At 36.4% G+C, this 19919-nt stretch overlaps 1 protein-coding gene and 1 long non-coding RNA gene across 5 annotated transcripts in view; one reads left to right on the top strand and one right to left on the bottom strand.

Annotated features, from left to right (window-relative positions):
* Positions 1-3905: 3905 nt before the first annotated feature.
* LOC137174512 (complement C1q tumor necrosis factor-related protein 6-like) overlaps positions 3906-19919 on the top strand; it is a 28913-nt gene continuing 12899 nt past the window's right edge. For 2 of the 4 annotated variants that reach the window (XM_067579865.1, XM_067579864.1), the window contains exon 1: positions 3906-4294. In XM_067579865.1, coding sequence (XP_067435966.1) covers positions 3943-4294 — 352 coding nt within the window. In that variant the 5' untranslated portion in view covers positions 3906-3942. Of the gene's footprint in view, positions 4295-4440; positions 4570-4829; positions 6286-19644; positions 19887-19919 lie in introns of those variants that run through there. The other 2 variants (XM_067579863.1, XR_010925378.1) reach the window with 2 other exon arrangements.
* Positions 12268-14231, bottom strand: LOC137174517 (uncharacterized). Its single transcript, XR_010925380.1, has 3 exons — positions 14039-14231; positions 13418-13634; positions 12268-12914 (listed from the first exon to the last, which is right to left on the bottom strand). It is a non-coding gene; the product is annotated as an uncharacterized lncRNA (long non-coding RNA).

Genomic DNA, 19919 nt, shown 5'->3' with positions numbered 1-19919 from the left:
GTATTCCATCTTATTCACCTTATACATGCTCCCTCTTGGCTCCATCTTCAATAAGCACAATATCTCCTATCATTGGTACGCAGATGATACACAGCTATACCTCCCATTAGAACTTGGTGATAACAATGATAATGCAGTTAGGTCCCTTCTTGACTGCATCCTGGATATACAAAATTGGATGGCACAAAACTATCTTCAGTTAAATGCTAGTAAAACAGAAGTGGTTTTATTTGGTCCCTTCGACTCCAGTGGATGTATAGCTAATCTCTTAGGGCCCCTGGCCCCTTACCTTCATTCTCATGCCAGAAATCTCGGTGTTATTTTTGATTCGGCTCTAAAATTTGACAAACAAATTAATTCTGTTGTCAGAGGTTGTTTTTTCCACCTACGAAACATTGCCAAATTGAAACCACTCCTCTCATTTAACGACTTGAAGACTGTCACAAATGCTCTGATTTCCTCCCATCTGGACTACTGCAATGCCCTTTATTTCAGTGTTAGCCAGTCATCCCTGTCTCGCTTGCAACTAGTGCAGAATGCTGCTGCTAATAACTGGCACAAGGAAGAGAGACAGCATCACACCTATACTGGCCTCCCTGCATTGGTTACCCTTTCAAGTATAGGACTGAGTTTAAGGTACTTTTTTTTGTTTTTAAGGCTCTACATGGCCTGGCACCCCAGTACATCTTGGAGCTCATTTGCCCCCTTCACAACACCAGTTCTCTTAGATCCTCTGGCCAACTGTTGCTCGCTGTCCCTCGATTGCGGCTGAGGGGTAAGGGTGACTGTGCATTTGCTGTAGCTGCCCCAAAACTTTGGAACAGCTTACCTTTTGGAATTAAGTGTTCCCCTTCTCTAGACCATTTTAAGGCCAAACTAAAGACTCACCTGTTCGCTCGGGTCTTTGAGTCTCGTTAAAACCCAGTGTTTTACTATTTTTTTTTTTCTATTTGTTCTTGTTTCTTGTTTGATGTTACCTTGTTATGTTGTTTTAATTTATTCTTGATATCTTATTGTACAGCACTTTGGTCAACTGTGGTTGTTTTTAAATATGCTTTATAAATAAATTTGATTTGATTTGATTTGATTTGAAAATATTAATTTGGCAATAATAATTTATTGCTAATTATTACTTTACTACAGTCTCATAGTTAAGGCCTAGTAACATGGGTTACAGAATCATTACTTTGATATCTTCAAACACTTCATATCAGTAATACATTTTTCTGTATTTGAATTTAGAATCAGATTATGAAAAAGTAGGCAGTCGCTCACATTGTAAATCCAGAGAAATTAACACCTGAAAATGAGTGCAATGAGTCCTCTTCTATTTACTGCATTGTGTCATGAAGCTGACAGTTGTTTTTTTTTTAAATAAATATATTTTAAAACAGTTACATGTTGCATCCAGAATTTTGTTTGTTTGTAGGAAGATGAACAAATGTGTCACCAAATTCTGACATTTGAACACTGAATGGATTTATTTCATGCTCTGTAATCACATCAGTAGTCTGCAGAGTGTGTATGTACCTGCCCATAATCCATTGATATTGATATTCTACTGTACAGCCACAACAAATGAATACACTGAAAAGTTTACAATGTTGTTGGTAAATTGTGGTCTTACAGCTGCTACAGCATGACAATAAAATTGAATTTTGGGTTGTTCAAGCTACAAATGTGTAAATGCTACTCATCAATGAAAAGACCACTGAAGCAATGATTTGGGTTCAGTCTCACCGTTTTCATCATCCTCCAATAATTACTACTGTATGTATGATGGTGATGTAGCTACTTCTAATAGTAATTTGCTAAAAAGTCCTCCAACTTTATTGGCCAAATATTGAAATACACAGCACACACAAATAATATAATAAATATAATAAAATATAAAAAGCGCAGGAATAAAATCACATATTTAAAAAAACAAAACAACACAAAAAACAAGAGAACTGAAGACAATAAATAATTAAATAAATAAAAATAAATAAATAAAAATGACATTTTTACATAAGTGAGGTCTGATTGTTGAGACAGTAGTAGTGCACTTTTGTGGTTCTTCATACAGCTTAAAGGAAGATTTGATTTCTGGGGATTTAGAAAATTTGGGTTTGTGGATAAACATATACGACTGACAATACACTGAAAGGAACTGTTTTTGTGTCGGAAAAATACAACTGCATCATATAAAGTAAAACATATAAGGCTCATAAATGAAGCTAAAAATATATTCTTACCAAAAGGTCTGTAGCACAACACAGTGAAATAAAAGATGAGGAATATATTCTTTCTGGTGATTACAAAAAACAATCTGCAGTTTCCACGTATTTTGCAATAAAGGAATTAACAGGATATCAAAGGATTAACGAATGAATAAATGTCTGACAAAGACCTAAGACTGAAATTATGTTTGTTTGTTTTTTTACTTTTTTTTTTACTATGTGTGTGTACTCTTTCATACACACACACACACAGATCTAAAACTCCTCACAAAGATAGACACCCTCACACAAACACTAACGCACACAAACAAATACACTAACACACAGATCTAAACCTCAAATTGGTCCTCTGTGTGTGTGTGTGTGTGTGTGTGTGTGTGTGTGTGTGTGTGACAGAGTACACACACACACATCTTGATCAGTAGGTTTATAGGTCACACGGAGAGAGATAACACAATGGTTGATCAAAGGACATTACAACAGGTATAAAGGCGATATCATTATATCATATCATATCATTTTTACTGACAAAAAGACAAAATGCACGCAAGCAAGCAGGTGAAAGTTTTGTGAGCAGGAGAGTAGTGATAGTAGTTGGTGTTAAGAGTCACATGCTCCTTTGTATTGTGCACAGGCTCAGAGCATGGTTTTCTCCTCACAGAAAACCAGAGATATTCTGTGCCTGACTGCTGTAAAAGCACTCATGATAATAATGTGCATGTGCAGCTGTTTAAGTTGTACGTGTGACTCTTCTACATTCACATGCATGGATATCATTTGCGCTTGCAAAATTTGGCAGATTTATGGAAAGACGTGCTCCAGGCTGTCAGCCTGATTGCAGACGGCCTGGTCACCATCTTTCTGATGATTATTCTTAATTTCTGAAGCACTTTTTATATTAGAGTTAGTTAGACAATGTGAATAAGCTGACACACACACATGCACACACACACATGCACACACACTCAAACAACATCTAGCCAAACGGACTTGGCCGAAATTGAATATTATATTCATAAGTATGTTTTAAATAGTGTATAATCGCCTGAAAATTAGAAGCGTTGTGCTTTTGTTAGTTGACAATGAGCCCTTTATATCTACATAGGGAGCAGGCCCTCTTCCACAGAGTCCACCATGTTGCTGACCTTCCAATCTAAATCGACATTTCCATTTTATAAAATGTGTTTTCTGAAATCTTGTGTTTTGTTTTCAGTCTTGGAAATGTGTTTTCCAAAGATATTTTGTATGGTCTGTAATGTTGTGTTTCCAGTAATGTTGTTGTGTTTTATACCTCAGGTCCACTGTACTTGATAGATAAATATTTTATTGGGCTACAACCCAAATAAATCTTGTCACTTGTCAATTTCACAATGTTTAAAGACCAACATGTCCCCATTGGCCACTGTACTTAATATATATTTTATTGTGCCACAACCTAAAAAAACTTGTCATGTCAATTTCACAATGTTTAAAGACCAACAAAAAGGCAGTAGACAGTAACAATCAAAAATTAACATTGATGTCCAAAAAATGTTATTATTATTTCCTCATTGCTCTTCCACTGAAACAGTTCACAGATCATTTACAATAAGATGATAAAGTCAGGTGTCAAATGGGATGTTAAAAATTAACAGGTCATTTTTAAACAACATAAAAGCAGCCAGAGGGATCATATCAATCAGAGTTTAGGAGACTGATAGATCTTGAATGAACTTGGAAGATGAAGTTTACAGTGTTATTTTTGGTTTTTCTGTTCTGCAGCTTGACTTTGGCCCAGAATGATGCTAATGCTACTGACATCGAAATAAATAGTCTAATGAAGTCTGCCTGCTCGCCTGACATGTGTGATCTTCTGATAAAGTTTGGTGCCATGGAGGAAAAACTGCGAGTTATTGAAACCAGACTGCAGGACAGTGAAACCAGACTAGAGGACAGTGAAACCAGACTAGAGGACAGTGAAACCAGACTGAAGGACAGTGAAACCAGGCTGCAGGACAGTGAAACCAGGTTGAAGGACAGTGAAAACCGGCTCAGGAACAGTGAAAACCAGATCATGGATCTGCGAAACAAAGGTAAAGTCAAACATTTCCTGTTAAAGCCTTTAATTAAGAATGAATGAATTGTTTTGTTCATTATGATGGAATAAACAAGGATGGAGGATATTAGTAGGATGGAAATACTTGACAAGATTATGATTAGGATGTTTTACTTTATACAGAGAGAACCAAGGTACTATTCAGTGCAGCAGTAGGTGGTAGTGGACACATTGGACCATTCAACACAGATACGACTCTAATCTACAGAGCAGTGATTACAAACATCGGTGGAGCCTACAGTCAATCCACAGGTAATATATGATATATACTTACACACAAATATTCATTCAATGACTTAGGATATTTGTAAGATCAGCATTTCAGCAGGATGCCTGTCCTCATGAACGGGATGAGCAAGAAGCAGGTGCAAGAAAATAATGAAACGATAGATATATTTCATTTGACTGACTCAAAAAAAAAAAACAAAAAAACAAAACAAAAAAAAAAACAAGAACAAATGTTGTTGCTAAACATTCAAGGCCACAACCAAAAACCTGTTTTGTTTCCACAGGTATCTTCACTGCACCGGTTGCAGGTGTTTATTACTTTACCATCTTCTATCATGCTGGAGGAGAGCATCGGGCAATACTGTCTGTGCACAAGAACAACCAGCTGATTGTCACGACCCATGATCACGAGTCAAACTCTGACGTAAGCGATAATGGAGGAAACGCAGTGTTCCTGCAGCTGCAGCGAGGTGACGAGGTGTATGTCCGCTTGGCTGAAAACTCACATGTTTGGGGATATGACTTCCACACAACTTTCAGTGGTTTCCTGGTCACTCAAATATGAGAATGGATAAATAATTTACCACTTTATTGTGATACAGAATCAATACTTAGATACAAACATATCTTCAAATACTTTGAATCAATAATACATTTCTGACCATTAGTATTTAAAGTCAGATGACTAAAAATAAGACAGTCACTCACAATGTAAATCAGAGAACAAAAAACACTTGAAAATGAATGTAATTAGTCTTTTATTTACTGTGTTGTGTCATGAAACTGACAGTTTTGTTTCATAAATATATTTCAAAGTAGACGTATGGTGCACCTAAAATGTTGTTTGTTTGTAGGAGGTTCAACAAATGTGTCACCAAATTTTGACATTTGAACACTGGATGGATGGACTTGTTCTACTGTACAGCCACAACAAATGACAGAACAAATTTTTGGTAAATTGTGCTTTTACAGCTGCAACGTTTCTGTTGTTGAAAAATATTTTTAAATATGAACTTATATAGAACATTGAATAATATTCTTGTTTAATGGATATTATATTATTATTATTCTCCAATACAATGAATTCTTGTCTTTGTCAGTTTCTCAATATTTTTTTCTCAAGGTTTTCTTTTGGTCATCTTTTTTGGATGGGATTACCATATAATAGATGTGAAATAATAGATAGATAGATAGATAGATAGATAGATAGATAGATAGATAGATAGATAGACTATGTTTTCACAGACAGTATGTACACAGAAACATACAGATAACTACACCGCAATGTACAGATGTATATACAGATACATAAATGTTGTTGGAGATGGTCAGCATGCTGAACGATAACTTATACTGTATGATTTTATGCTTTCAACATATCATGGTGACATAATGTCCCTTTGAACCCTAAAAAAAACATGCTTGAAAGGGGAGGGGTGTTCAGTCAGTTGCAATCTGCAACCTCACCACTAGATGGCACTAAATGCTACACACTGGTCCTTTAATGATCATGTTAAGGATTGGCAGAGTCAGGGCAAGTCATTGCATCCATGGTTGTTGTTTAGTATCACTGACCAAACCTTGAACTCTGAACTGACCGTAGATATAAAGATATCTTCAAACACTTTTAATCAGTAATACATTTCTGACCATTAAAATTTAAATTCAGATTACTAAAAAGAAGGCAGTCACTCACAATGTCAATATGAAATAATTAGAAATAAATCACTTGAAAAAGAGTGTAAAGAGTCCTCTTTTATTTACTGCATTGTGTCATGAAGTTGACAATTTTGTTACATAACTATATTTTAAAACAGTTATATGTTGCAGCCAGAATGTTGTTTGTTTGTAGGAAGATGGACTAATGTGTCACCAAATTCTTTGAACACTGGATGGATTTATTTCATGCACAGTCATGCTCTGTAATTGCTTAAGGCTGCATGACATGAATCATATCAGTAGTCTACAGAGTGTGTATGTACCTGCCTATAATCCATTGATATTGATATTCTACTGTACAGCCACAACAAATGAATACACTGAAAAGTTTACAATGTTGTTGATAAATTGTGCTTTTAAAGCCACTACAGTATGGTAGTTTTGGTTGTTCAAGCTAGGAGTTGTAAATACTACTCATCAATGAAAAAAACACTGAAGCAAAAAATATTTGTGGCCTCACAGCAACAAGGGTCACACCTTCACCGACTGTTGTTGCTGTGTGGTGTTTCGCCCTGTGTAGTTGTGGGTTTACTCCCATAATAAAAATATCAAAATGTATTTTTAATGTCTGAAGCACTTCTTCCTGTGTTAGACTTATAACACAAGTTGTGATTATTTTTTTTCATGTTGTGCAAAAAATACAGAACATTGCATAATATTGATGGATATTATTATTATTCTATTATTATATTATGTGTTATCGCTATTCGAGGACTGTTGACACAGCTCTGAATTGTCAGTACTGTGTACATACTGTGTGCAGTATGTGGTGCTGGAGATGACTTATTCGAAATTGTGTATACATTTGATGAACTATGTGTCATTTAGGCCTCACTTCCTGTTGCAGGAAGGCAATACTACATAAGTGAAATATTAAAGCAGCAACACACTTACCAGAAGGCAACTGACATGGATATACATTTTCATGAATATTGGACATTATCTGTAGGAGATAACTATCACTTCCTGTGTCTTCTATGTGGCACTAGAGAAAACCCACTAATTAAACGTTATGTTGCTGTATATTGTGTATACCACACCTCGTAAATTTCATGTAAATCGGATGATGTTTGTCACATAGGGCTGACTTCAGGCCCGGACTGGCAATCAGGAGCACTGGGACTTTTCCCTGTGGCCTGGCCTGCTCACTGGCCCAGTAGGCCTGCCGCAGATTTTTTTTTTTTCTTTTTTGACCCTGAATGCAACACTGACCTGTGCATTGTGCCAGCGAGGTGGTAGAAATAGAGAGCGAGTCTAGAGAGAGAGAGTAGTTGGCAGTTACACGTTTCGTTTGGCAGCAAGTGCATTTAGAGTGGCTAAATGACTTAGCAGCAAGATGGACGGTGGAAAAAAGAGGAAGGGTGGAGCAGAGAGGGAAAGAGAGAAAAAAAGAAAGGTAAATAAACGTGCTAGCTAGCTCACATTTGCTACCTAGCTAATATAGCTAATGTTACTGATGTGTCATCATCGTCCCCTGTCATTGTTAAAGCTGCCAAGAAACTGGACAATCAATAATAAAAGTGGTAGCTGCCTTTCTAATTTCTTCAAAAAGATTGATGACATAATTGGCATATCTAGTCTAGGTAATGTGGTCAATATTATTTGAAAATTCATTCGTTTTGGTGAAAATTTCATACTTTGAGCTCATAATTTAAAATTATTGAGACAACACAACGTCACACTATTCAGGCTACTGTAAGTTGTTGAAACTTAAAGATCTATGTTATTAAATGTTTGTGTTGGTTAAAGGGCTATTTTAACCTTTCATGGGTAACCGTTAGTGTATATCAGTAAACTGAGTAGGGTATTGTGCTCTGTTCTTTGAATAGGTGAAGAGAGTGGTTAACTGTATTATAATGGTACATTAAAAATATGGCGTGCTCTTGCTTTTTTCCTTTTTGAAGGCAGAGAGAGTAGCATTGGTGCCAAAGTAGTAGTAGTAGTAGTGGTGTCTCCCTCCTTAATGATATGTACCTTTGGTTTTATTTGAGGTTTATAACAGAACATTGTACTAAGCAGTTGTTGGGTCATTAGCTTGTTATTCACATGCACTAAAAATTACCAGAATGCAGGAAATCAAGTCTTTTTAACTAAAATTTTCTGTGTGGGGGAGCCCCAGACCCTCTGCTTAGAAAGTGGCCTGACTGGGGCTATATTTTGCGCAATATTTCCTGGACTGAATGATTTTCTCAGTATGGCCCTGGCTGACTTCCTGACCTTAGTAGGTGGCGCTATGACAATGACTTAATATTGAAATGAAGATGTGTTCAGGCCTGGACTCTTATCAAGCGTGAGACATTTGGGGTGGATTTGAAAGTGTAATGTGGAGTTACAACAACTTCCTGTTTAATGCCCGAAACATGTTTTGGGCAAAATTGACTGGCACACCACGCCAAGGGTGTTCCATGAAAACTAAAAAGCTTCACAATTTATCATTGCAAATGTCTTAAGACGTAACCTACCAAATCTGAAGACGTTTGGGCTAAATCTCTAGGACTTTGTTAAAGTACAATGCCTGTCAATGGCTTCACTTTGCCAAAAAAATGCAAAGTTTATTCAAAATGGCTGACTTCCTGTTGGGCTTAGGGTATGGCTCCAAGAGGCAATTTGTAAGTCTGGACATGATATGCCTACCAAAATTTGGTACATCTAGGGGAAACCTACATGTGAGGGTTCAACTTTGAAATTTCATGGTGGGCACTATCGAGCCAATTTGCCACACCCAAGTCCAAGATCCATGAAACATATAAATGTCCACCACTTCTGACACATGTGCAAAGTATTGTGAGTTTTTAAGCACCTTTAGCTCCTCAAAAATTGTAATTCATTTGGACAAAAAATAGTAATTCCTTGCTTTACAATGGGGCCTTTGCAGTACTCGGTGCTCAGGCCTTAATAAATAATGGTGTGATGGAAAAGCAAAGCTCTGAAAGACTGTCTATCAGTCAGGTGAATCATCCTGAACTCCATCCAAAAAAGTTTAAAGTAAACTAACAAATATGTCATCATTGAATCAGGTATTAAAAAAGTCCTCAGTCATTATTCTTTGCAGACACTGAAGACAGTCATAGCTTTCTCACTGCAAGGTGAAGTCAGTGACTTTAAATGTGTGGTTTCTCACTCTTTGACCTCACTGTTTTTCTCTAACCACAACCAGTGTGACATTCTACTTCAGCAGCTGCAGATGCTAATGAAAGAGAAACTAAATGAGAGTTGAAAAGTGAGTGCAGGAATGAACTTTTGTCTCTCTCATGGTGCTCCGATTGACTGAGTCTAGATTTTCAACTTTTCAAACATTACAGTTAACTGAAGAGAGCCTTTCACCCTGTCACTACAAAACATTTTTTCTTTTAGTTTTTCTCTGTTGAACTGTCCCAGAGTTCTGGTAAAAAGTAGTGTATTCATGTACCACTTATTCAGGTGGTATTTTACTGAACAGTATAATATTAAATTAGTCAATAACAGGTGTAAAAAATTGATCTGTACTAACTAATGCAGACTAATCTTGCCATAGTTAAAGTAAACTGGCAACTGTGTATTTTAATTTTTAATCAGTTGGTAAGTGCACAAAAATATTTTTATCAATAAATATCAAATAAAATTTTATCAAATAATAAAAATACCAGCATTACCTTTTTAAGAGGTTGTAAAGTTCAACTGAATTCACACTGGAAACCTCACTTTGTGTTGTGAGGTGCAGCCTCACAGAGCTGCTTAACTGTAGACTCTAACCCAGCTCTCCTTGTTGAATTAATGATCTTTTTTTTATAATTTAATAATATTTTTGATGTTAGTATTAACTTCATGTCCATTTTTTTTATCTCATCTTATTCATTGCGTTTACATAAAAGGATTTTTTTTTTCTTTTTTTGTCAGAAGCTGAATTGTGTTCTTTGCTTTCCAGCACATGCACACATATCCATGTATTACTCAAGCATGTTTCATTAAAATTACCTCCCCATGACTGTTTTAGGAGAAGTAAGATCAATGGATGAAACATCCAGGCAGTCTGAAAATTGAAAAGAAAGATTTGTACCCATTAAGATTATACAAATCAAAGATACAGTAAGTCTTCACTTAGTGGAAAATGACAGGGTGAAGAAATCTTCAAACAAATACAGTAATAATGTTTATAAAGATTATTGCTTTGCTTCTTCTGTTTCTCTAGATTTCTTCTTTGTGTCTGAGTCTCTCAGAGCTTTGCAGAGCATGTGGTCAAGTATGACTTCCCCTCTGACTAAACCACAGAGAAAACTAGAGGTTGTTTGAGAGGAACTAGTCATGCATGGGTTACAGGTAATTGTGTGACAAAACATGCATGCATTGTCACGTACTCAGTTTTCAGAGTGAGGCACCACAGCTTCTCTCCACCAACCACAACCACAACAAATAAACAGTTCTGAAAGTCCATTTCTAACATATAATGGAAGGGTAACTTGTGTTATATACATTTTTTTCTATCATTTTAGGTCTGTTTTGTCTTGTGTTTTGAAGTTCTTTATTTTAGGAATTTCATATTGAAAAAGCTGCAAATGTGGAGGGTACCCACTTGATTTTGTCTACCTCAGACTGTTGAACCTTCATTTTGGCTTAAGTTGAAGTTAACAATGCATTTTTTTCACAAGACAGGGACTAGTATTTGACTCCCATCACTTACATTTAAGTCTGGCAGTATTTCAGATCAAGTATGAACAGGAGGAGCAATTACAGTTTTCTGTTAAGAATTACTGTCACACCACCTGTTTGATGTGATGAAATAGCAACATTTGAACTACAAATTTTGAGTTGCCCAAAAGTGAAATGTGACAATGGAAAAAAATAAGGGTTATCACCAAAGTTGGACATATGAGATTTTCACTCACTAGGTAGCACTATGACTATGACTGAGTATTGACATGAAGATGTGTTCAGGCCTGGACTCTTGTCAAACATGAGAAATTTGGGGCAGAATGAACAATGTGAAGTGGAGTTACAACAACTTCCTGCTTCACAATTTATCAAGATATATATTAGATGTAACCTATGAAATTTGAAATAGTTGGGCTAAATCTCTAGGAGTTTGTTAAAGTACAACGCCTGTCAATGGCTCACTTTGCAAAAAAAATGCAAAGTTGATTCAAAATGGCTGACTTCCTATTGGGTGAAAACATTTGAAAAAATATGTATTATGTCGACAATAATGAGAGCACTGAACCCTCCAAATTTCATGCACATGAAAGAAATTTGGCCCTGTGTTTGGGTGCACTATGGATCCTGCTGGCAATGCCCAAGGCCAATCACTACAGAACTTCGTTCTTGAATTTTCGCCAGTTCTGATGTGTGTGCCAATTTTTGTGAGTTTTCAAGCATCCTAAGGCCCTCAAAAATGCAATGTCATACTATAATAATAATAATAATAATAATAATAATAATCCCTTCAAAAACAATAGGACCCTGGAACTTTAGTGCTCAGGCCCTAAATATAATAACCCGTTCAGATCCCCTGACCATTCCAAACTTTCCTAGAATGTCTAGATCAATGATTACTGTCACCTGACTCTTCCCAAATGCACAAACTTATTTTATTGGATATCTATAAGCCAATCACAGTGTTCCACATCTGACTGCAGTAGAGCCACACCCCTTTTTCTCCAAGCATGGCCGACCATGAGGCAAGGAGGAAGCATAAGGCACATTTTAATCTATTAATCATATTGTTAAAGTACATATTTTTTTATGTACATTTTGGTACTTTCTTATGTATCAAAAAACCCAGCTTAACAGCCAATCACATGACTGCAAATGTATCTTTAATTAAACACAGTATGTCTATGATAATTACCAGTAAATGAGTTTACAGCAGGGTAATGCACATGTGTTTGTTGACACAAACCAACTACTATTTCTGTAAATGAGGAAGTGAATTGTATGTGTGACCCTGTCAGGGTGGGTCACTGTGGCTGAGACATAATACAAGAAAATGCTGAAGAAAAAAGACTGAAGCATTAACCTTGTACACAGAAAAATACTGTATTTCACATAATCTGCAACCTATCCAGTCATTACAACAAATACAGAAAGGACAATATGTGAGTATAACAGCAGCTGCATTACAGTGACAACAACAAATGTAAAGCCAAACATTGATTTATTTTTTTACCAAAACCATGAAAAAGAAAACAGAGAAAATGTTTTAAGAACTTCTCAAACATTTGTTCTATTCATTTCACCTTGATTAATACAACACACTGTATTATCATGATTTACAAAATATATGTAGCTCAAGATTCTTTCACATTTTCATGAGCACAAATTATTCATTAAGCAAAGCTTGACAGAAAGTTTAGAAGCAGGGTTTGTTGCCTGGCTTTTGGTTGTTGTATTTCTGATAATGGACAGGGAGGCAGCAATTTTCAATCTTATTACATGCCACAATCACAGGATGTGATTGTGATGTTACTTTAATTGTGCATTGGTTTTTGTTTTTTTTGGATTCGACATGATATACCGACATGGTTGACTTGCTGATGCACAAGTTACCTCTCTTGTCATCAACCTCTTGCAGGCGTTGGCCAGCATCACTACAGATCAGCAGGACATTTTTCTCATCGGCGTTGTTGATGAAGGACTGCACAGGAACTCTGCCACAGAGTCCCTTTTCGTTTAAGTATCTGTGTAATGAGATCATGTTAAGGTTCAACTTTTTTTTTGGCTCGCTGAGTGGCTGCGCTCTAACCACAAACATTTTTTTATATTGGAAAAAGGTAACAGGATCCTGCTGTTAACTAAATTGTACATGACTGCAATTTTTAGTGGGCTTTTTTATGAACAAAATAGCAGAGTTGTCACTGAGTATAATCAAACTGTCCTATATCAATGCAAAAAGGATTGGACAACACGGAACAAACTTCAATGACCTATAAGTTGTATTTATCTGCTGCTGACCAACTTTCAGGGCACTAGATTATTTCCAATGAGAAATAAAATATGACCTTTTTGAACTGAACGACCAGATCGCTCATATGGGAGGCTAATTATGGGTGATCTCATCCAAAGTTAAACATTGCACTTATATAGGATTAATAAGAGTCCACTAAATTACAATTCAGCATACATTTTTAGTATTACTGGTTCTTTCACAAGAAAAAAATATTGATTTAACATTTTAACTCACTTTACCCATGCCTTTTTAGTATCTTTAAAGTTAGCTGGAAGGATGTGTCTCTCCGAGAAATTATGGTATGCGTTCATCTCACTTCTGTCCTGACAGGGGTTTGAGCGCTTGGGTGCCAAGTTGCTGGTTATGTTGTTGCCTTTATAAAACACTCCTCCCCCATGAACAAGGGCTAGAGTGAAGATGATGGGAGTCAGGAGAATGACATTCATTTTGTCTGGAGTGGAGAAAAAATGAGAGTTTGAGTTATTGAGCAGTATAATGCTATACATGCAAGGTCTAAAATTAACACCCAGCAACTGCAAAATGGAAATGTTTGCTAAATAAATCATCATCATGACATCTAGCTCTTGTTCCTCTGGAAGTTTGATTTAAACTACAATACATCGAACAAAGCATCTGTCAAATAATTATATTATTATCAACAACCTACCACCATCTTCATCTGGACATGACATATACTGTATTTGCTAACTTGTTAGTTTTCTCCATATTTTAAATAAAAGAGGAGACACCAAATGAAATGAATAAATTGAGGTTAAAAGTGGATTAAATTAGCCATAAAATTGCCAAAAATCTGAATTAATTTAGAATTTTACGGTGAAAGACAGGTTTTCTTACCTTTCTCTGTTGTTGTGTTAGTCTGGAGAGGAACAATACCGATTGATGATTAAGTGCCTGTTAGAACTTCTAAAGTGTTTCTCCCCTTTTAAACTTGCTCTCTCCACCACATCACGGACGCAACCAATTATCTTCAGCCAAAACAAAACTTAACAGCAAGTCAAATTACTGCATATAACCTATGTCTGAATGCCATCAACATGTCAGTATGAGTCACTGTGGTTGAGACCTAATGTGAGAAAATAGCAAGACTGAAGCACTCATCATGGCCCTTGTAAGTTCACAGGAAACAAATGTACTGCACAGAATCTGCAACAGTCATTAAAACAAATACAGAAAGGACAATATGTGTAAATTCTGTCAGTATAACAACAGTTACAGTACATGCATGCAGTATTCAGTAGTGGATGTTGTTGATATGATATGATACGACTTTATTGTCAGCTTACTCTTGAATTAATTTTGCATCCTTGAGCAGTTCTGTTTAAGAGGTTTACACACATATTAAACATACAGTTACACGTATGACACTTTTCATAGATGCTCAAAAAACATTAAACAGTCATGACAATCATACTTGAAAGGAGTGTGCCACAGGTTGGCTAATAATCTTTGCACAAATTTGGATTTGATTCTATAGTTTGAAGTTTTACAGATAAGCTGCTGAACCAGCGTACCAAATATTTAACTCTTACAGTATTCATAGTGAGTTTTGCAGGACACAGTAGAGGAAACATGATTTCCTCTTCACATGATGAACATGTTAGAAAGAAGTGAGTGTAGTGATAAAAATGAATTTATACAGTGATAGGAAGAGGTGAATTAAAGTGTCTAACTAAATATTAATAAATATTTAATCCATATATGTAACATGAATTAAATAAAGACATATACTGTATGGTCTTATATATTCATGATATTTGTCTTAAGAAGCTGATCATGAGCCGGAACATTCCTGGTTTGAGTCCAGCCCATGTACCAGTTGGTGTAGCATTTTATCTGGGGGGTGGTGGACAGGGATTTGACCATGAGGTTTCCAATGCATGGACCAATCATGTGAGGGGAAAGGCAAGTAAGCTATACCTAGGAAATGCAAAGAGGAGGGCCACCAGGTGAGGGAGACAGATGCACACACAAAACACAAGGGCTCTCCTAGAGGTTGCATATAATAGCATTTCACTGCTATGGTAAAGTAGTGATAAAATAAATTGTAAGTAGACTATCAAATTTTGCCAATATACACAGAAATGCCAACAATCACCAACATACAAAATATTATATATTGATGAATAAATTTAAACACACAACCAGATATAGAATAATGAGCATATAGTTTATGGTTACACATGTGTTAAACGAGCCTTTGGGTTAAATATTGCACAAATTATACTGTCACTGTGCCAAGGAGCAGCACCCTCCAGGCAAAAGTGTGAGGTGAAGGTCACTCTCAATCGAATGGCCTCGAATGGTGGCATTGTTGGAGCCCATCCTGTTGACTTCCCGGAGTATATCAGCTGCACCACGCTCCTCTGGCATACAGCGAGCTTCTGGTCTTCCTCCCTCATAGGTGTGAGCCTCTTAAAGTTGTGAAAGTTACAGGTGGCCTTCACACAGAGCTCAGCAATGGTAGGGCTGACTCCAATAATGAGTCAGTACATACGCCACTGGGAAGAAAGGATGCCAAATGTAGTCGCACGGGACTAGCACACCGTGTAACGTGTAGGGAAGAACTTCAAAGGTGATTATTGCTCTGCACTTTTCATTTATTGCCTTTTTTTTACTATCTAACATTGTGGAAAGGAGAGGAGGAACAACAGGTTATGGAGAGTACCTTGAAAGCACTTTGCTTGTGTCAGTAGCTCAGCTTTATCTCTGGGGAACACCCCCAACTGTGGGAGTGATGTCTAGGTTAGGAAATGTATGTCATGTATCAGGTGGATGTGACTCCCCTCGTTGAGATCTGCTGATAGATGTAACAGCAGAGCAGAGGAAAGAGACTGAGATAGTGATTTAACCAACCTGCGTGCTGGTGTTTGACATGTTTTTTTTTTTCTTCCCGAAAACCAATCATTTTTAAAATGTTTGTATGAAACAAATATTCGTTAAAAAAACCCCCACTATTTGTGCTTTACCGAATAACGTATTTGTATTCGGGCACACCCCTTGTAGGTATGCACCTTAAGAGATGTGAAATTGTCTAGTATTTAAAATATTACATGTTCATTGTAGATATATTTCCAGCTATTACAACTATTCCAGAGATTATTGTTCCAAAGCACACTTAGTTAAAATTAAGGCAAACAGTATTGTTATAACTGTTTTAGAAACTTTTACAGATTCAGATTTACGAAACCTTTGCGAGTAAAAAGCCGATAAGTACTTTATCAAACCACTTCAACAAGCAATATGCAGAAAAAGGATATTTTCAGCTGCGTTGCCTGCAGTGTCCCATCCACCACCACACTGTTGTTTTACAGAACAACAGCACGGTGGTTAAGCTAACACCGGACCATTAAGAGATATTGATAAGAGTAGTAGTATCAATAATATCCTAACGATACCCATCCCTAATTATGATAATGCAGCCAATAAAAATAATTCACAAGGATTGCACCAAGACACTACAAATACAACATGAAGAAAGTCAAGGAAATGTATGCCTCCGCTTATCCCCGTATTAAGGTAAACCTACTTTTACTTCAGATTGTATTAACTGCATTGTATGTCATGGGATGACAAATTAGTAGGCAGATTTACTTCATAGTTAGTGCGGTTCTCCATCCTGCCAGTGCAGCACCCATGAAAAAAATAGTAAAAAATAGTGTAGAATCCTGATGTATATACAGTTTTTGACTGAGTGAGTAAGTGTGTGTTCATGTACAGTACTGTGTTAACGTTTTAGGCACTTTAGATATTAGATTCTTATCCATAATGCAGTATCATCAGGGAGGTGTCTAATCGGTCCCAATTTAATTCTGTAGCATGACAATGATCTCAAACACACAGACTGAGTCATAAAGATCTATTATCAGCAACAAGAAGAACAAGGAGTCCTGCAACACATGGTATGGCCCCCAAAGAGCCCTGATCTCAACATTGTTGAATCAGTCTGGTATTATATGAAGAGATAGAAGCAACTGAGATGCCTAAATCCACAGAGGAACTTGGGCAAGTTCTCCAAGATGCTCTGAACGACCTACCTGCCAAGGACCTTGAAGAACAGTGTGTCAGTTTGTTGAGGAGAACTGGTTTTAAAGGCAAAGCGTGCTCACACCAGATATTGATTTCATTTAGGTTTCTTCTGTTTACTGAACTTTGCATGAACGCCTAAAACTTATGCACAGTACTGTATATATATGGCTGAGTGTGAGAGTATGGTCATGTGTAGATTTGGCTGTGAGTGAGTGTGTGTGTGTGTGTGTGTGTATGTAAACCTTTGTTATTGCCTTTTTAACTGTTAAACATTCAAAAAAATGTTACAGTTTTGATATTGGAAACAACACTTTGACTTTCATTGATGAACAAACCTGTGTGCTCTTTATTGGGTTAGTGTATGTCTAAGATTGGGTGGTGTAGTCAGGCTATATACTTAAATCTTAGACCTAAGCTCCTGCACATGTGTAAACCGTATACTGGTTTAAACCCAGATGGTGAGTCGAGCCCAAATATGTGCACGTGAATAAGTGCATGTGCACATACACGTGATTAAGCCTGTGGCATCAAAATCTCATTCCAATTTTTATTTCAAACATGTTAAAAGACACAAAGAAAAAAAATATATATAAGCAAGAAAAATCCCAGTAAACAATTCAAATAAGGCATTCCATGTTCATTCATTTTTTATGATTGATATGAACTCAACTATCCGCCACCAGTGACCATGAGACCCATCTCAGTCAAATCAAACAAAAACCAAGCATTCAAACAAAACAAGAACAAATCAATCAGGTTGGAAACAAACAAAACATTACAAGTCCATACAATATCTGTAAAATATATTATTTTTAAAGTCTTTTAAATTTGGATAGTGTTCCACATGTTTTCATTTCTTCACCGCAGTTGTTCCAAACATTAACTCCTTTGATTGTGACACAGTGATTTGTTGTATTTGTCCTTACTAAGTGCTTTTTGAACATACAAGTTCCTCTCAGGTCATGTTTGCTTTCTCTCATTTGAAACAACCCTTGGATACTGTTAGGTAACTGTTGGGTAATTTTTTAACTGTTAGGTAATTGTTGAGAAGTTGACCACCCTGCTATGAGCTTGCAAATTTCACTACAGATCTGTTCCCCTTGCTTGCTACAGTGGGCAGTGAAATAAAATCTATGAATCAATAAATACAAACACTGTGGATTTCTTGCCCTGGAGACAACATGAAAATTATTTTGGTTCAGTAAATTTCTGCTGTCAGTCAGCCTGGGAGAGACAGTTTGGCCAGCTGCTCAGCTCCTCATCTCCTCCTCATCCAGGAACATTTACATGCTGCTAATGTCTCACCTACTATGTGGAATCCCAGTTATTAACACAATATTATTGATTTTATTAGCAATATTGAACAAGAAAATGTTAGTGAAAAGGCTTTAAACTCAGGGGTAATGTTAGCTGGTTAGCTAGTCAGCACTGTACTGAGTGTAGCTACTGTTTTTACTGACACTATTTAGCTATTGACGTAAAAAACAAAACAAAAAAAAAAACAACTTACGTCCATCCTGTAGAACACAGCATGTCAGTGCTGTAAATGTGATTTGAAAAAAAAACCCCAAAACAAAACAATAGTAATTTAGCTGCTAATTACAGCAAAGGACAACAAGCTAACACTAATGTTAATTACTTGTGGGTTAAAGTTAAAACCACTGACGTTAAAGTCTCTTTAAATAGGCAAATTCTGAAGCTCCAAGTGATTTAGTAATTTAAAATTTTAGTGTAGTCATGCTGTTTTACAGCATGTGCTGAGATTGGTGATTCATACCTCACACTGTTAACACAACCACAACTGATTCTACATGACTCCCACATACTGCTGGCATAAAATGAACAAATGAAGTACTGATTCTTTCACGGGTTCAATACCTATCAGGTACATATTTTACATCTAAATCTGAAGTCAATTCAGAGTTCCAAAAAAATCAAGTTGGGTGAGCGATACTATATCATGGTAAACACCTACACATGTGCTCTTCCACAGAGTCTGCCATATTGCTGACCATCCTATCTAAAACTCCATTTCTTAAAATGTTATGTTTTCAGTTTTATAAATGTGTTTTCCAAAGATGTTTTGTCTGGTCTGTAATGTTGAGTTTCTTGTAATGTTGTTGTGTTTTACACCTCAGGTCCACTGTACTTAATAGATATACATTTTATTGTGCCACAACCCAAAGAAATCTTGTCATTGTGTTAATTTCATAATGTTTAAAAAACAACAAAAAGGCATTAGACAGGAACAATCAAAGGATAACACTGATGTCCAGAAAATGTTACTATTATTTCCTCATTGCTCTTCCACTGAAACAGTTAACAGATTATTTATGATAGGAGAATAAAGTCACGTGTCAAATGGGATGTTAAAAATTAACAGGTTGTGTTTAAACAACATAAAAGCAGTCAGAGGGATCATAGCAATCAGAGTTTAGAAGACTGAGAGATCTTGAATGAACTTGGAAGATGAAGTTTACAGTGTTGTTTTTTGTGTTGCTGTTCTGTGGCTTGACTTTGGCCCAGGATGATGCTACTGACATAGACATATATAGTCAAACACAGTCTGCCTGCACGTCTCACAGGTGTCATCTTCTGAAAAAGTTAAGTGCCATGGAGGAAAAACTGCAGGCTATTGAAACCAGACTGAATTAAAGTAAAGTCAAACATTTCCTGTGATTGACTTAAA

Source organism: Thunnus thynnus, chromosome 22 (genome assembly GCF_963924715.1).
Source record: "Thunnus thynnus chromosome 22, fThuThy2.1, whole genome shotgun sequence".
Taxonomy (NCBI): domain Eukaryota; kingdom Metazoa; phylum Chordata; class Actinopteri; order Scombriformes; family Scombridae; genus Thunnus; species Thunnus thynnus.
The sequence above is the reverse complement of the archived record's forward strand: the minus strand, read 5'-3'. Positions and strand labels throughout refer to the sequence as shown.